This window comes from Branchiostoma belcheri, unplaced genomic scaffold (genome assembly GCF_001625305.1).
Source record: "Branchiostoma belcheri isolate BF01 breed outbred unplaced genomic scaffold, Haploidv18h27 scaffold281, whole genome shotgun sequence".
NCBI lineage: Eukaryota > Metazoa > Chordata > Leptocardii > Amphioxiformes > Branchiostomatidae > Branchiostoma > Branchiostoma belcheri.
The window spans coordinates 1-19,116 of record NW_017803889.1 but is presented as its reverse complement, the minus strand read 5'-3'; the positions used below and the strand labels follow the sequence as shown (position 1 = coordinate 19,116).

Genomic DNA, 19,116 nt, shown 5'->3' with positions numbered 1-19,116 from the left:
GTTTGTAGGCGAAGAAGCAGGTTGATGATTTTTTGGCAATGTTGTTGATACTTGCGAGAACTAGCATGATGTTAAAGAGTTTGTTACATTTTGTATCTAGGGGGAACTTGCTTATTGCAGGCATTGCAATGGGCCTTCGTGAGGGAAGGTATGGACAGGATTTGTACTGTACACCGTTTTACCTACACATGAAAAGGCTGTGGTCATCCTGCCTGTCAACTTTAACTAGCCTGGAATAAGCTTGGGAGAATTACCAATAAACAGACAAAAATGTTTAATGATGTGTTTTGCATGTGTTTTTGTTGTGTATCAGAAAGCTTTATTCAGGAAAAACACTAGCCTCTACCAGGCACCGTGGATAGCTGGAAAATAATAGAAATTGGCCGAAATAAAGGGATAGTATACCAGAGAAGATCCAATTCGCGACCCATTTCCAGCGATCTGTGGTGCCTGGTAGAGGCTAGGAAAACACAGCACTATTAGGTAAAACCATGCAGTATTGAATATTTACTCCATCTCACAAGGTGGTGAAGTATTATTTTTGGCTTGTGTGTGTTACTTTGTGTAGGGGATGAGGTCTCTAAAATGTTCTCAGTAGGAAACAAGTCACACAGTACAAACAAAACTCCAGGTAATAATCAAAGAATCAAGTTTCCTTTAATTTCAAGATTTTGAGCATTTCAGTAGGATGAGAATATCACACTTCTTTCTTTCTGTACAAGTTGCTCTCTTAAGAGAACATTTTTGTCCTGACAGCCTTATTTGATTACTTGCACATTGCATTCTGTCAACAATACATACTGTTTGGAAGTCAAACTGGCCAAGAAAGCGGCATCAAAAAACTTTATCACAAGTACAAGCTCAATAAATCCAGTTCCTGAAATTGAACATTCTTGTGCATGCCACAAATTGATAAATGCTGGCTGTCAATGTACCCATACACACATCATCATCATCATCACCATACACACAATTTTCACTTTCATTCTTATTTTTACAAAATGCATGTTACATAAATAAGAAACATGCAACATATTTACATATACTCTAAGAAAAGAACTAAAGACGTACAATGTCAGTCATTATGGCATCAGAATAAAATGGGAAAAAATAACCTGAGAAATGAGAAGTCAGAAATTAATAGACAAAATGCAGTCTTGACAACCATACACGCAAATTTGTCATAACACAACAATTCTGGATTTTGTAATGATGGAATTATATACTGGTATATAAAGAGAATACATGAGAATTGCACCACTTCATGCTTGGGTCATGAGTAAGGTTTTAATTGCATCAAATAAAGTGTTAATATTCATGACTCTTCAAATAATTATGGACCTGTAACTTGGTTTGATTCATCAATAAGTTCATAGTAAGTACAATCATAGTCCAATATTGGGATATGCAGTGAGAATTACACAACACATAAAAATGCAATAACTATGTCCATATCCTTTGCCAGTATGATATCTTTAATGAACAATCAGTCCAAGTTACTTGACAAACATGCATCTGAGCCACTAAGTCCTACCATGGTTCATAATATCCAAGTATAGCCTATACTAGTAGAGCCTTCAGATACTTGACATGTTTGTAGCACTAGTGTGATGATACATGTAGGTGTGCACTGATGAGACTTGTAGCTTGTACACTTTATAATACCTCAGGATGTGTAGCAAAACCCACACATAGTAAGTTATGATCACGATGTCTTACTAGTATAATATGGGCTGAGCAACTTAGATGTAGTGGCAAGACACAACAATTCGATCATTCATTCTTTTAACACTGATCATAACATCCAACCCTTTCCACACAAGAGATGTTGAGCTTTTAACAGGATTTCTACAGTGGTGAAGACGAAGGGTAGATCTAGAGTGACGATGTTAAACTGTTTTTGTTGAAAACCTATTAGTCTAAAGTTCTCCATAGAGCATTTGTGTGACCTTTGACCAAAGTCTCTTCGCTGGGTTGTGTGACCTTTGACCTGCTAAGCCCTCCACACAGGGGTCGCGGTGACCTTGACCTCCCTGGCCACGGTGATGAACTCCTCGGGGTGACCTGTGGCAGAGTAGTGCTCCAGCAGCTCCTGTATGGCTCGCTCCTCGATCTACAAACATGAAAAAACAGTCATTCCACACACAACATGTTCACTTTCTGTTGTTAGATCACATTTTTAAAGTGGCAGGTAGCAGGCTGGTTGCCAAACTTATTTTAGCTACAGAGTCCTATATGCTCTCTGCAAATACTACTAGGATGTAAGACTCGGGAGCTAAAATAGGTTTGGTAACAAGGCTTATAGATTAGATATAGAGAGCAGTTTTATTGACCCTCAAAAGGTAAAAAGCGCTTTCATACGGTCAACTATAAAACAGAAATACATGTACATAATACAGCTGAAAATTCTACTGGCTTGACAGAAAGGGGTAACCACGAAATCTGTAATTATATCTTGTTACACATGTATAATCAGGTGGGGCTAAACATTGGGTTCAGAAACGTTTCTAGTAATAGCAAAACAACTGTTATGTATTCATCTATTTTTGCAACATAACCTGGCAGATAAATGTTAATAGAGATTCCACAACATGAAACTGGGCAAAAATTCTCACCTGAATGAGTGCCAGAGGTTTGTTGGCTGCCTTGACCAGGTTTTCTCTCTGCTCCTTCTCAGACTCGATGATCGCAGACAGCTGAACGGTGGACTGAGCCGGCGGGCTGGACGGGACCTTCCTCTGCCACGGGCTGGGGGGGAAGAACATTTGCATACTCGTGATCTAATTTGCATTTTTGTGACACATAACATAGAAAATTCAAACTGGATAAATTACAGACATTCTGACTTCTGAGTGAGATCCACCACTAGTTCTCTTCTTTAGCGTCACTAAAATAAACTAACAGAACTAGTCAACACATAATACATGTATATGAGCAGCTGGAAAAAACAGTTGAAGATGACAAAGACTTGTACAGTCATTGATATGTAAAGGACCTTGTATGGACACATGTATTCAACAAAAACTGATACGATTTCTGTTTCACTACTGATAGTAATAATAGAAAAAACCTACTTGGCTTGTTCTGTTGGGCTCTGGGGTGACCTGGGGGATTGTGGGGAATCTCCCTGCTTCTCCTGTCTGCTCCCATGGTGCTTTGCTCCATGCACTGGTAAGCCCCAACTGCAAAAGGATAGAAAGCAAAAAAATTCAAAAACTTGCAGTTCATCTGCTTTATTATGAAGCTGATGAAAGAGCAACACTGTTTTCATATTGCCCACCCTTTCAGTTTATAAACTTGTATTTTATGTAAAAAGACAAGCTTGACATGTGTAGCACCTACCTGATTGTCTTCTCGCGACTGTGTGATGGTGGAGATGTTGCCATGGTGACAGTTGCCATGGAGACAGCCTCCCTGCCTCCGCCCTCCTCCTCCTGTAGGACCTGTCTGAAGGACAGAGCAGGGGCAGCAGGGCTGGGGGTCAGGCCCCTGGGGACAAGAAAACGAAAAATACAGTCAAAATTTTGTGGCCACTTTAGTCCTTTAAGGCTTTAGATTGATACCTCAAAGAAAGATGGAGGCTATATTTTCAGCAGTGTATGTTTCTGTGTCCTTGTTTCCTCAAGATACATGTAACTCAAAAATGGCTGGATGGATTTGTTTTATATTTGGTGTGTTGGTAGAGTGTGACAAACACTGGAAATGATTAGATTTTGTTCCCCCTGGCAGCTTCCCTAGGTACTGCAGACAAACTTTCAGTTTCGACATTCTTGCTCATGTACAAATGTATTGAACATTGAACTACATATAACTCAGTTAACCAGCTGAACAATACATCACTAGCACAGCAGTGAACTCACCATGGGTTGGACGCTGGTTTTCCTTTAGCTTGGGCATGTGCGGCTTGCTCCTGTGCGCTGGAATCTTCCTGGAACTTCAGCTGTCTCTTCCGCTCCTTCTGAGACATCTTAGTGGTGATGACCAGTCCTTGAGGTGACGGAGACGTGACACTAAAAATGTACAAGTAAAAATTGGAACCTTGTCTCTACCTAGTTTAGTATAGTTTATACAGATTCAGAGTAGGGCTAAAAGTTTTGAAATAAATGAATAAATGGAAATTTGCACCATCTTTGTAGCAAGTACAGTAAACTGAACTTAAAGACTGTAAGTGTAACGATTTTATATTGGGATCTTAGTAGATTGGATTCTTATTACCATTACATTATTCAGAAAAACAGTGCTTTTATGCTACACTCAAACTGCTCAGACCTCATCAGACCAGTTTTAACTTCTGTACCTTGTTGGCTTTGTAGCAGGTGATGTTCTAGGAGAAACTGCAGCAGGTCTGAGTGCTGCGGCTGTTTTCTGTGCTGCAGCTGTTCTCTGTTCTGCGGCAGTTTTCTGCAGCTGCAGGTTTGGTACCTTCCTGTAGGCTGCGGTCTGCTCGGCTGCCATGATCTGCCGCAGGTCAAAGGCTGACGATGGGGGACTGCTGGGGCTGAACAGGAGATAAAAACTTGCTGGTCAATCAAGCAAATACATTCAAAGTATTATTAGAGTATACGAAGCAAAACATCAATTACATGTATTATAAATTAGTTTGTAATCTCTAGCAAATTCCAGTCAAATATCTCCATGACTAAATGAACAATAAGAGAGTGACAACATTCAGTTAAACAGCTTGATATGCTAGTGGCCTTAGACTTCTGAAAAGCTTAAAAAGTTACGAGGAAGAAAGAAAAGGGCAATATTGAAATTAATTTTCAGGAAATTTATTTTTGGCCCTACCCTGCCCAGGTCCATGGTCCCTTCTTTGGCACTGCACCAGGTTGCATTGTGGGTGGGGGAGAGGTGCATTCTGGGATGGATCCATCCTGGCTGGAGGTCTCGTGGTGTGAGGAGGCATCACTCTCGGGAGGAGCCAGGTTCTGTGGGGTAAAACCTAAAATGAAACTCTGACTAGGCCTAGGAAAAAAATGTTGCTTTTCTTATTTTCTGACTGACCCTAGAAAAAACTGCTGACCCTAGACTTTTTTCGAGCTGATCAACCTTTTCTAGCTCCATGATCTGACACCTGAGTGATAAAATGTTGCACGATTGGTTTTCTAACATTAACATTGAAAATAAAAGTGTCCTCATGCAAGTTTTACTTTGTTAAATTGTTTACTATAAGTTATAAAGATATCGCTGAAGTCTAAAAAAAAAAAAAAGAAATCCCTACCAACCTTAATTTTTTCAGGACTGAAACAGGAAACACATCATTTTTTTTCCTAGACCCTATTACAATTTCCAAAATCATAGGATGTTTGCTTTCATGGTAACTACCTCTTTCTCTGGATCCCCATGTGAGCTTCTCCCATCATCCTCTCCTGCAGACAGGTCATGAACTCTGACCTCCTCAAAGCTCCTGCTGAGCAGGTCAACGTCCTGCTGGTCACCTTTGACCGGGACGTAACCAGGCAACAGGTCAGACAGGTTCAGGCCTTTGGTGCTGTCTGTTCTCTTACGTGTGCGTTTCTTGGGTTTAGCCTGAAAAAAAAATTCATAAAATATATATTATAATATTGTGTATCATAATATTATATATTAAAGCCTGCAAATGATTGATGGATTGATTAATTGATTGATTGATTGATTATAATATTGTATCATGAGTGCAAACCTCTGACAATGCAGCACATTTATTATTTGAAAAAATTCTTTGTAGTAGTGTCCAAACTACTGGTGGGCATACAAAAGGTATGAGAAACACCATACCTTTGCCTTCTTCCATGCCTGGCTGGGAGACCCACTGACCGGCTCATGCAGGCTGCCTGTACTGTCCCTGTGTCTGCGCTGGGAAAACCCGCTGTCCTCAACACTGGACAGGAACAGCAACATTCAGGACAGTCAAAGATATACACAGGAGAATAAACACTCCACAGCAGGAGTCAGTACAGTCAATGGTATATATGCTGTACACATGAAAGGGAAGAATCTGCAGGGTAGTTGTATCTAGAAAAGCAATATACGAAGAACTAACAAGAACAAGTCATCTATGAAAAACCTTGCTAAATGACAGAAACAAAATTCATTGTACATTAACTCATCATCCATTAATTTTTTCTGTGCATCTGTTAAATGGAACAAAAAGAAACAATGGATTTCATTAAAGTGTGCAGCATGGATCGACCTGCTGGACAGAATCACCTGGAAATGTGGTGTGAAGACAAGCTGACTGCTGCCAACAGGGACCCCCACAGCAGTATCATATAATATTAGTACCAGTAACACTAGCCCTCTCCCTGCCCTACTCTGTACCTGATGAAGGGTTCCTCAGTGAAGGACCCAGTCATCTCCATGCTGAACTCCTCCTCCTCCAGACTGTCCTGCTCTGTTGCTATGGAGCTGAGGTCAGGCCCGTCCATATAAGGAGTGATGACCCTGCGACACATGGCCGGGACGGAGGCACGGTACGCTGCGCCAAGGTCATCCAGGACATCCTCACTCAACACCTCCAGACATCTGTAAGCAACAATCACAAATACATTGCACTTACCGGTAACCAGATTTTGACTGGGTGTAAGTGAAATTTCAAGATACAAAAAATATTGTAATTTTGGACAATTGAAAGTCAAGTGTCTGTCTAGATGCTAATGATACTTTTTACATAAAATATGATACCATAGTCTTTGAAAATAAAAAGGTAAAAAGTGTAAAAAAAAACCAAGATACACATCGCTCTTGAAATGTTCCAATCTGTCCAAGGTTGGTATGATTAAAATCAACTACGACCCTTGTCCTATGAGCTGACCCTTGCCCTATGCCCTGACCCTTGCCCTATGCCCTGACCCTTGCCCTATGCCCTGACCTTGCCTCCAGCAGCGGTGCCATGTTGAGACAGATGAACTGTGTACAGGCTGCCTTCAGCTGCGCAGAGTTAAACACGGAGGCAAACTCCAACAACTCTGCAACGTTCCTCAGGGTGACTGGGGAGGAATGGACACAAATATTACTTCAGGAAGTTAAAAACAAACAAGCAGGCAAGCTTGTAGTTTGAAAACAAAGCCTTTAGATGCTGGGAGGTGAACACAGAGAACGCAAACTCTTTAACAGCTCTGCAACATTTCTTTACGTAGCTGGAAAGAAATGGGAACAAAATCCTTAAACTCAAGAAAGTAGGGGGCCAACCATGTAATATACAGTTTGAAGAGAAGCTGTAATTCAAAAGTAAGAAAAAAAAAAACACTGCGGACATTTCTTTCTCTTTCTCTTTAGTTCTTTACCCTTTAGCCAAAAGGCTAATTTCGTATCTACAGTACTATAAAACAGCACAGTTACTTACTGAGGTTGACGAGTGAGACTTCAGCCATCTCCTTGAGCTGAGTGATGAGGAGTCGATCAGCTGTGGTCAGGACGTTACACAGGAGCTCCATGTTCTGTGCCTCTCTCACAGGCCGGCAGTCATCGGTGTACAGGAACTCTAACACATGGGCCAGGACGTCTGCCGGGATGGGTAACTCCAGGGGGGTGTCTGCTGATGTCTGGAACGGCAGGGTTTGTTGGTTAGTTAGTGTGTTACACAGAAACTCTAACACATGGTTCAGGACAAACAGATACAGAAGCTGGTGTGTTACGCCGAAGGGCGGTTATACCGGCTATACAGATACGGAAGCTGGTGTGTTACGCTGAAGGGCGGCTATATCAGCTATACAGATACAGAAGCTGGTATGTTACGCCAAAGGGCGGTTATACCGGCTATATAGATACAGAAGCTGGAGTGTTATGCTGAAGGGCGGTTATACCAGCTATACGGAAACAGATATAAAACCCACCTCCATCCAGCCAGACCCCAGCATACTGTGGAAGTACTCCAGCTGGGCCACCAGGACACACTTGTGACATGGCACCACCTCCCCATCTACACACACTGGACACTCATAACAAACTCTTAACTATAACATTACACATGTAATATACATGAGAACACCCACCTCCATCCAGCCAGACCCCAGCATGCTGCGGAAGTACTCCAGTTGTGCCACCAGAACACACTTGTGACACGGCACCACCTCCCCGTCCACACACCGGATGGCCAGGTCGTACAGGTGAGGGCTTTTGGACCGGCTGAACCGGAATCGCTGTGTCTGCTTCTTCTCTGTTATCTCCACTTTGGAACCTACCAGCCTTACCCCTTCTAGCCTGGTGGTACAAAACAACATTTTTTTTCGATGAGTTTGCTCAATGGAAGGCCCAATGAACATTTCCAGACACTGAACTAAGTTGGTGGGTAGATACATGACTATGCTAGGAGATGGCATTTTTGACAACTTGTGGGTTGTACTTCAAAGGGAAACACTTATCAATGAGAGTGTTTTCAGAATCTTCAAAATCAGAGCTTCACAGTCCATGGAAAGCTGTTGCTGTAGAGGGACTTTGGGCGGTGTAAATTGTCCATTTAAAAAAAAATTGCCACGTTTTCACAAATCCATAATCATAACTGTAGCTCATACATTCCTGAAGCCAGGACAATCACAACTCACCTCTTCACCAGATTCTGAACACCGAACCTCTTGGCCGTGTTCTGTAGAACCTTGACAGGGTTTGACGAGTCGTCTTCAGTCTGCTGGTTAGACTTGGATTCCTTAGACTTGGTTTCCTTCTTATGTTTCTGAGATTTCTTCCCTTGTGAGTACACACTGAAGGCAGACTGGTGAGCAAGGTCATCCAGGGAAAACTCCCCGAACTCTCCATTCTTCACCCCGCCATTCAACATCCCCGAGTCCCCGCCACCTTTGCCCTCTGACCCTTCAACCTTGATCTTGAACTTTGGCCTGTACCCCGGGGTCAGCAGGTCACAGGTGTCAGAGTAGATGAACTGGAGGAGGTTGAGGAAGATGTGATGGTTGACCTTCTCGACCTTGACGACCTCCTGGCTGACCTTGAGGACGTCGGGATGGTTGGAGTCGGAACTCTCCGTGTTGTCAGAGTGGAAAAGTTTGCGGAAGTAGTCGCTACGAGACGACAGGATGAATTTGTGGGCTGGGATGGACTGGCCATGGAGCTGGGAGGGGAAATAAATCAAATCTAAGTTACTCCATCTAATTTATTTGAAAATCATGCATTTGAGGTTCTAAATTTTGTACTAATTTAAAGACAAAAATTTTGGTTGTATTTGAAGAAATCTGTAACATGAATCTTGGATGTTGTACCCACCTGTATGATGACATCATGGATGTTGTCATGGCAACTGGCCTCGTCCAGGAGTGTCCTGAAGGTTTTCCCCATGTCTGAAGGACTGATGGTCGGAACCTCAAGTAGGCTGCATGCAGGGGAAATACAACATTCACACGCTAGTCATGTAGAGTTACAGATCTAAATTTCTTGCAGGCTTTTAGCTAGGGGGTGTCCAGGGTGTCTTTTGGACGCCCTGTACTGAAAATACTAAGAAATTGGACGCCCTACTTTTTGGTAGGACACCCTAAAGACGCCCTGTTTTTTTTCCACTCCCAACCCTGCCTTGCACACATGCCTCCCTTCAGCCTTACTATAAATACAAAAATGATGGTTTACTGAAGGAAAAAAACTCAAATTCCTCAAAATTTGTAACTCAAAATGCAAAAAGTAGTGTTTGAGAGCATTTTGACTTTCAAAAAAGGCCCCCTAAAAAGCTTGTGCACCGTGCATCTTTGCTGAGCATAGCATACAATGCAAAAAATGGACGCCCAACAAAAAAATCCTAGCTAAAAGCCTGATTTCTTGCATCAGTTAACAGTTATCAAGACATTCAATGACTAGATAAAATGATGATTAAAACTTGTTTGAAGAGTATTAAGGGCCTTCTAATCATTTGTGACTCTAGGAAAGCTATTTCATGTTTTACAGGTATAAAATTTCTACTACAAATTTAGCATTGCAGCTAAAATCATTGGGGAACTGAAACACACCACCCCTGCACAGTTACTGACTTCTCCCCTTACCTTGCCTTTGGGTCCACCTGCAGAGCAACAAAGTTCCTCCCCTTGGGGTCGGAGGTGACCCCCGTGGCGCGGTGGATAAACGGGATCCTCTCCAGCTGCACGGCGGCTTTCTCCTCCTTCTCAAACTTCTCCACAACCGCAGACAGCGAGAAGGTGTCAAACGTGGACAAGGTCTTGTCTTTGCCTTCAACACCTGAAACAGGTTCTTGTGTTAGTCTGGGGCATGACTAGTGTCATCTTTGGACACAAATAAATCAAGACTAAGTGTGTGAAAATAGATACATGTAAAACATAATTTGCACTGGGAGAATATTAGGATATGATACAATGAAAGTATTCTTTAGACAAGAAAGCTGACAGCAACATACAGGACAATTGGTGTCAGCATGTCTTCATTCAAAGTCCAATTGCTATAGAATTTGGTTTGGGGATAGATTAAGTACATATTCCCTTAAGAAAGTACAGACGTTGTGAATGTTCAAGTTTGAAAAAAGATGGAGGGAAGCATTCTGCATGTGCTTTTTACTTCACACTAGTTAATGAACTGAAAGTATAAATGTAACAGCCTCCCTTCTGCTCATCATCATCCTCACCCTTGGATTTGTTTTTTCTTGAGGGTGATGAAGCTGACTGCACCACTAGACTTGCCACACTCTGCAGTAACTTACCAACTATTGATGGATTATTCATTCTACTTCAGCACTACAAACTGTACATTTCTGCCCTTTCTGCTAACCTTTGTTGGTTATCGTCTCCTGTTTTTTCTTGAGACTGACGAAGCTCCCCGTAAACCCCTCCCCCTGCGGCGTACACAGCACGATCCCGTACTTGTGCACACTCAGGTCCGTCACCAGCAGGTCTCGGTGCCGGAAGTTCCACGAGCAGCGGTGGAAGGAGGAGTAGGACGGTCTCCAGACATACACCTGAGGACAGGATAATGTCTTGAGCACTTGTATAGGTGGGACAGGTGAAAATTTCAACATTTTTTCTTGAAATTTAGTACATGGATAAAACCTGGAACAGTTGGACAACTAAAAGACTATGCCATGTCATGTAAGGACTGATCTTGGAAGGGGTCTCCAGACGTACACCTGAGGACAGGAGAACTTCTTAAGCACTGGTAATCTTTATTTCTCCACCTTGACATCAGCAATGAAAGTAAATATCTACAGATAACTGTCTCTCTCTCAGTCAGTCTCAAAAGACTAACTGAGCAAAACAGACAGCAGGATGGCTACTTCCTAGTAACAAGACAAACCAGATTTGAGCCTAAAGTCTTCATACATAAATATCTGTAAGTGTAAGTGCAAGTGCCTGATAAAAACAGATAACTGTAAATGCCTGAAAAATACAGACCATACAATTGTAAGTATGGCCTAGCTTGAACAAATGATGGGTGTCTAATTAGAGAAATATCATTGAAGATATCTCATCAGAAATTGAAGAAAGTAATCTTAGCCGGTCCATCATAATTCTTTGGTCCTCAGATATTTCCCACTTGAAGTTAGCAGAGGATCGAGAAGAAAAAAATTGGGCTAGGAGGAAAACTTGCATCTGACATTATTCAAATAATTTTCCAATGAAATGGCTGTTTACAACTGAAATGTGCCATTGGTATCATGTAACAGCTTACCTTATTGGCTGAGTTGAGAGCCAGCACGACCAAATCGTCTCCCCCCTGTTCCTGTAGAGTGTCTCTGTCCAGACTGGAGTCCAGGTGACCTCCAAACACGGCCAGTTTAGTCAGGTGCAGCTGCCTGGAACAAAACAACACTGTAGCTGGTGCATTCCAGTCCTAAGGTACCTCTATATACGGGTGTCATGTTATTCTCATCAGAAATAGATACACCATTATATCAAGTACAGAATGCTCAAATGACACTTCACTGGGCATCAAAAAAAGTACATGTAGTAGCAAAGTTAACAATGACTTTCCAAACTAAATTGTTCTGTGATCTTTGATAGATTAACTAACTTGGAAATGATCTTCATCGTTTTTCACACTGTTACATCTCAAAAACAGAACATCACACAACCAGCAGTTCACTGTCACAGCTCTAGTTTATATTTTTGAGACATTGACTGACTTGGAAGTGATCTTCAATGTTTTTCACACTGTTACATCTCAAAGCAGAACCAGCATTTTACATTTAAATTTTGTACAGTTCTAGTTTACAGTTTTAAGAGTTAAACAGACTTAGAGGCAATCTTGATCATTTTTCTACTGTTATATGTCATACATTTCCTACTGTTATATTTACAGTTTTAATAGTTAGACTGACTTAGAAGCGATTTTCCTGCACTGATAGTCTGTCAGCAGGAACACGTCGTAGTTGTCTCCCTTCTGTGTGGCGATGACCGTCGCCCCGTCGCTCGCTGTTACCATGGCGATGTGGATGTCCTTCAGGTTGAGTGCGGAGACCAGGTGAGGCTGGACCTGTGTCCTGTCACCTTTGGGCAGGCCTGACAACACAAGCAAATAAATTTTTATCACATTTAATGATTTATTCATTGCTTATTGAGTAAACCTGAGGATATGCGAAAGTTTACCAACCCAACATCATGAACACACACGTGGGCCATCATTTAATTCCTTGTTTCTCAGACTTGATTCCTTCAATTTTATTCTGATTTGCAAAAAAAATGTACTATTCTGATTCTAAATCAATTCCAAAATGCTCGTATTTTGGCCGCAAAAGTTGAAGAAAGTCCTTGTCTTCCTTGTTGTTACAGTTTTTCCATTCGTCAATGATTGAAATTTCAAAATTCATTGTTTGAATTACAAACAAGCCTGGAATGTTGACTTTGTGGCTGTTTTACATGACTAATGAACCAGTGTGTTTATTATAATTCAGGAAAGATTCAGATTAGCCTTTTGTTGTTTTATGATATTTGCATAAACAGTTTTTACCGAGATGCCCAGCGTTGAGCCCACAGGTGTACACAGCATCGTCCGTCCACAGAACCGTGTGGAACCTCCCCGCTGCCACACCCTTTATACGCTTGTTCTTCAGGTACCTGGGGGCAACCTAAAGGGCAAGAAAACACCCATACTTGTATTTGCATTTGTTTACTCTGGTTTATATTAGTGTCTTTTTACAGATCAAAAATGCTGTCAATGACATGTATTCTTAGCAAATTGTCCTGGAAATATGATACACTATGCCAAAGGGCAGGTAAAAAGAACAAGAACAACTACTGTGCAATAGATGTAGCAGGTAGAAACGTATGGAAAAATATACATAGTTGGTGATGCTAACATATATATTACATAGTTGGTGAAAATGTCTAACAGTTCTACTAACTGTACTAAGAATATGGTCACTGATTCTCTGAAGTTCACTGAAGTTCAAGGTTAACAAATAGAGAGACCCTTCAATGAAGTTCTAACATGGGGGTATTGACCTGTAGGTCACTGACCTGTCTAGGAGTGGAGGAGAATTTTGGAGCAGGCAGCACCCCCAACTGGTGGCAGTAGTTCAGTCCAAAACTGAACACCGTGTTTCTGGGTACAAAAAGAAAGCAGATTATTAGTAGACAAACATAACAGCAGAACATATACTGTGCCTTGCCTGTGTGTATCCCAGAGATTTTTCAAGGTTTTCATAAGATTTTTGGTCAGCATTGCATTAGAATTTTTTGCAAATGATATCTTTTTCCATCCTTAGATACACGAATACGACCCTAAACGAGATGTTCATCCTAGGTGCTATGCACAGTACGTTACAGGTTTTGCTCAGTTCCAGTACATTCTGCAGACATGCTGTTACATATGGCACTAGGAACAAAACATCAAGGCAGCACAATAGAAGAATTCCATATACAGATACAGAAAAGATACAGATACAGAAAAGGTGTGAAGATGAACTCACTCATCTGTCAGCACCACAGTGTGATCTCTTGCTGCTGCAACCTGGATACAAGTCTGGGAGGCTAGACCCTCTACTAGAGTGGGCACCTAGAGAAAAAATTGTATTACTGGGTTAAAATTTCAACACAAAAGATTCTATTGTCAAGAGAGGACATGCATGTTAAGCCTAACAAAATGTATCTGTCTTTTAACCCTTGTCCTGTGGGGCCTTGTCATATGGGTTGTACATACAGTTCCATCAATATAGCACCGTCTATGTACAATTTGAGGGTATTTCTCGTGCAACGCATCACACCGCAGCGAAACGCAATGAATGCGGAACGAACTACGCTACGTTAGGGCAAAAAGTCAAGGGTAAATGACCTGGTTAAAACATCAAATTATTTGAAAATATCGTGTAAAAATTGCCAGCAGGACAAGGGTTAAATTACATTGACTCCCTGTTTTATAACCCTGTAACCAATACAAATTTGGTTCCAAAAGGTTTTTTCAGCAGGTCATCTTCTATTTCTGTCATAACTTATGAACTTATGAACTTTTTATAAGTTATAAAACATTGAAAAAATCTGCATAGATTCCACACAAACTGGTGTTGATTTCCCACCATGTAAGTCTGCTCACTCCCGTGGCCTAGCCTTCCACCCCGGCCGTGCCCGCAGGTGTACACCCTCCCACTGTGCGACAGGAACACGGTGTGAAACTTGCACATGACAACCTGCAAAACACAGGGGGTGTCAACGATAACATCAACATTGGCTCTCAAGGACTATCCATTGTCTTCAACACAACTGCCTGGCCATAAAGGAGAGGCATGAAAATTCAATTTTTGGGCCAATAAAGCTAAAATTGTACTTTATCTCTTTCTGGTATGCTTGGAGCAGATTAGGGAAACTGGGACAAAAACACAAATCAATCCAGCTCATTTCTTTCCTAACTTTGCATAGGGTTCAGGGTCATTAAAAAAATTGTGTGGACTTTACCTCTGAAAACTCACTTCCCTCTCCAAGGCATCTTAAACGTGTACCACATTAAACCCTTCCTTGAACAGGTGTTCACACCTTAAGATGACTCACCTGTGCGACACTGACTCCCTCCTTAAACAGATGTTCCACCACCTCCGGATGTTGCCTGCTCTGCTGACTGCCGTGCCCCAGGGTGAAGTTAGTGTTGGTTCCCCAGCTGTAGGCGTCTGCTGGGTCTGCGTAACAACAGTTAAATCTGCACTGGTACAAGTTTCACAGGGCAGTCTTGTAGCCTGACTACATCACGCCTCTAGCAGCCCTTCTATTGGTCAGGCCCATAGGAATGGCTGGTTTCCATGGTTGACCCTTAGCTCCTATTGGACTGATTTTCATAGTATCAAAGAATCCTGAGCTCCTACTTGATTGACAGTGGATGCTTCCAAAAGTGTCTGACTCTTCAGAGAATTTATTCAGTTTCTTTATTTACTTTGTATAACTTAAGTAAGTAATACTTTACCTGCATGTCTAACCTTCATTTTTATCACATAGATAAGCTTAACATTACGTTACTAGCTGAACTCCATTGTAGCAACCTTCTTACCTGTTGTTCTGAACTCCACATAATCCGGCAGGTCTCTCCTGATGAGGTCAAGTGGGGTCAGGTCCTCCTTGTCCTGAGCTTGTAGACTGGCTGAGGCCTGGACAACAAATCAATACAAATAAATGTACATACATTAAAACATATCTGATCCACCTTCGCAAGACAGTGTTCTGATTCATACAATTAAATTTAAATGGCCTAAAACAACAGCTTGGTATCCATCCCTACCAGTACTAGTATTTCCTCTCCCTTGGAGGTACACTTTTCAATAGAGAGGAACAAGGACTAAGGACAAAGGATATCAAGCAACCCTTCTCTCTGCTGCCTAACTCTGCAACCAACTTACAATTTTAGTGCTAGTGTAACAGTGGGGTTTATCCTCCGCTAACTGACCATGCTAAAGGGTCGTGCGACCTTTTAGTGTAGTCAGCGTTGGTGACCGCCAAGCGAACAACTCGGGTTCGATTCCCGGTTGTGACCTGCTCGCCCCTTTCGGTTTTTACAGTGGCGCCCAATGTGGGGCTCGAACCCACGACCCTGGGATTAAGAGTCCCACGTTACTTCAGCAGGGAGAAGGATACCATGATGAGAGGCACAGAAAACCACTGCCCTACCATATATCCAGTACCCCATAAAGAGAAGCAAACGGAAAATAGGGATGGATACTTTTCAGTTAAGACTCAGAGAAATGGGAAGAGAATAAGGACTAAATCTGCTGGAAACCAAGCTACTTAACCTTCTCCCTGCTGCCTAAACCTGTGTAACCAGTACAATTTGGTGCCAAAAGGCTTCTTCAACACCAGCTTACCCTGATGAGAGGCAGTGCGCAGGCGACCTGTCCGTAGAACGCTGCCCTGTGCAGCGCCGTCCAGCCCGACTCCCAGTCCTTCCTCCCCACCTCCACCCGCCGCAATCCCAGCAGCCACTCCACCACGGCCCACTTCCCGCAGGACGCCGCCACGTGCAGCGCCGTGCGCCCATGCTCGTCAAACACGGTCCCCGAGTTGTGGCAGTTCCCGAAGAACGCCCTCACGTGCGCGAGCGTTCCCTGGGTGATGACCGAGAACAGGTCCCGGGCGTGGCGGAACGAGCGGCATCGCGGCGTGCAGTCAGGTTCTACGGCGACCCTCTCCATGGCAACGGTTTGACCTTGAGTGAAGGTCGTTTGAGTAAGCTTCTCTCTCCCCTCCCCCTCCCCTGTCCTACTACACACCAACTCCTACAGCACCTGACTGTCGGAGCTGTCATCAACAGTTTGGTTCAAGCCTCAAGCAGTCCAACTTTTTTTTTCTTGGTTTTTTGTTTATATAGAAAAATAGAGTGCTCTCTTATTAAGAATTTATGGCTTTATATGAATATTGGCACAGTTCTTGGTGATTCCACACATTAACAGTGTTCAAGATTATTCACAAAAATAATATATTTGTAGGCAGTTACGGAGTGAATAAACGAACTCTCAGCAGTCTTTGGCAGAAGTCTGATCCCTTTGCTTCTTTCCCCAGAGTCAGAATAACGTCACCCCCCTCCCCAGTCCCTAGCACTGCTCCATGGTCCTCCCTCCTCTCAGGCAGCCATAATTGTAAAGGTGGCACTGGAAAAGATTTAAAATCAGACTATTAGAAATCTACTACATGTATTAGAAATCTATGTAAACCATATTTGTCAAAATGTTGTTTCTGTTCATTTGTTGTTAGCATTATACAAACAAAATTCATAATGGCTAAAAGTTACCCATATGTCAAAACATATTTATGGCTTCACCACACCACGAAATGAAACCATATTGCTTTTTCTGATGTTTCTCCTTCTCCTCCTCCTGCCATATCTTTAAATGGATTCAGCTTCTTCATTTTGGGGCCTAAGGACCTGAAATTTGGTATGGAGGTACAGTGGGCAAATACCCCCAGGCGTTTTTTAAATTTTGGTGATACAGGCTTTTAGAATGGTTTTATTTGAGCTTTTTGGCTGTGTTATAGCAAATGTATTACTGTGCTGTGTACCACGTTTGGGCATGAGTCATCACAATGGAATGCAGGGCATCAACCAATAGGCATGCAGCTTTCCTCTATTCTTCTTGCTGATTGGCTGTTGGGATTTAACTTGATTAACACTTGCACAGAGCATTTCCACCTGCACAGAGCATTTCTTGCTGATTGGCTGTTGGGATTTAACTTGATTAACACCTGCACAGAGCATTTTCATACTGACAGTATGTCTGTATTCAAGTGTTTTGGTAGGTATTTCAAGCTTTCCTGCTCCAGCATTGGAATGCGGGGCATGAACGTTTTTTTTTTATTTTGAAAATCAACAGTTTGCATTATGCAATTATTAAAAATCCTAACCAATAAAGTAGGGAATAGCTATCCAACTGTTGTTTTAGTTGTATGTTACTTCATATTATAGTTATATCAATGTAAATCATTGTTTTCCCTTGTGTTTCTCATTCTTTCCCTACCATGTCGTAAAATGTGGTGAAGCCATCACTGTATTTGCTCCTAAGCAAATATTGGCCTTTCTAGTTATTATATTGGATCTTTGTTTACGTGGGGCATTTCAAGCATGTACAACCTTTATAAAAGCAAGAGAATACAGCATATTTCATCTTGACAGCCTCATCTAGCTATATAAATATGACAATGAAGTTAGTTTGGTGTTTTATCAATTATGATACTCAGCTTAACACAGTGAATCAATACAAAAAGAGGTAAAGTGACAAATTTTACATAACAATGTTCATTTCTGGTTTGCCCCTATGACGTCAAAACTTCACACACACCCTCCCCTTTTCAGAAATGACACGCCCCCTGTTTACATACATCAGATTTTTAGTATAACTCCATTCACACAAAAAGATGCAACGTAAGCAGATATTGGTTTTTCAAAAGCTGGTCATAGTTCTTTCATGAAAACTGAACCGCAGTGAGCAAAAACCCGAGTGTCTTCACGTGTTGATCACGTTCTATCTTCGTGTAACGTAACTTACGCAAACTACATGTACCCGCCCCCCTCCCACTTTCCTATCGATTTCAACAACACAGTTTAGTTTAATAGTTGTACAAAATAACTGAAATATGAATCCATTTGCCTTGAATAAATAATATGACAGAGAATACGTTCGACTATTTATAAACAAGAGTGTTGATTTAAATTTGACAGAACGCAGATATGCCACGTATTCGCAGCGCCGCTTTAATTTTATCGATTCCGGATGGAACTCCAGAGGGGCCGGTCAAGATAGCGGCCGAAAAATTAGATACAAAGACGGAATGAAGAGAGTTTTGGGCGTCTATCTTTGACTCACCCAAGTCTAGCTGAAATGACGTCCAGTGGGGGCAGAGAAAGCGTTGAAAGCGGACAGAAAAACGGAGAAATTTGCCGACATAGCTGACTCGCACAGGATTTCACAACCTCGGACCGCCATTTTAGACAAACAAGGCGATTATGTAACGCTGGATTTCATTGGTCACCTATTTCCCCTATAGCCAATCAGAGATCAGCTTCTGTTTGCTATTGATGCCCTGCTGGCACCTGTAAATCGCTAGATGTCGCTGTTAAAAATTGACCTCTCGGTCTTTGACCCTGATTTTCCATATTTGTAGATATACAAGAATATCTTTTTTCTGTCCCTGTATTTGATTGCCATCCATAACGTTAGATGTATTCCAGAATTAAAAAAAAAAAAACATAAATTCCTCTATTCTTGTTTTAAACATACCTCATTAT

At 41.9% G+C, this 19,116-nt stretch overlaps 1 protein-coding gene across 1 annotated transcript; it reads right to left on the bottom strand.

Annotated features, from left to right (window-relative positions):
- Window positions 1–1,795: 1,795 nt before the first annotated feature.
- LOC109472783 (inhibitor of Bruton tyrosine kinase-like) lies at window positions 1,796–18,826 on the bottom strand. Its single transcript, XM_019772638.1, has 27 exons — window positions 18,695–18,826; window positions 16,202–16,984; window positions 15,394–15,490; window positions 14,904–15,028; window positions 14,435–14,545; window positions 13,832–13,917; window positions 13,380–13,464; window positions 12,871–12,988; window positions 12,242–12,422; window positions 11,593–11,716; window positions 10,697–10,882; window positions 9,960–10,099; window positions 9,196–9,301; window positions 8,523–9,043; window positions 7,974–8,181; window positions 7,325–7,523; window positions 6,851–6,968; window positions 6,301–6,504; window positions 5,758–5,860; window positions 5,326–5,529; window positions 4,789–4,928; window positions 4,298–4,498; window positions 3,861–4,010; window positions 3,343–3,489; window positions 3,075–3,182; window positions 2,616–2,748; window positions 1,796–2,113 (listed from the first exon to the last, which is right to left on the bottom strand). Exons 2-27 carry the CDS (start codon window positions 16,526–16,528, stop codon window positions 1,994–1,996), a joined length of 4,242 nt encoding a protein of 1,413 aa, XP_019628197.1. The 5' UTR covers window positions 16,529–16,984; window positions 18,695–18,826; the 3' UTR covers window positions 1,796–1,993.
- Between the last annotated feature and the right edge of the window lie 290 nt (window positions 18,827–19,116).

Coding starts and splice junctions, on each gene's coding strand:
- LOC109472783 (XM_019772638.1), bottom strand. CDS start 16,528: ATGGAGAGGGTCGCCGTAGAACCTGACTGCACGCCGCGATGCCGCTCG. Junction 14,546..14,903: donor AGGGAGTCAGTGTCGCACAG/GTGAGTCATCTT, acceptor TGTGTTTTGCAG/GTTGTCATGTGCAAGTTTCA. Junction 3,490..3,860: donor AAACCAGCGTCCAACCCATG/GTGAGTTCACTG, acceptor TCTTGTCCCCAG/GGGCCTGACCCCCAGCCCTG.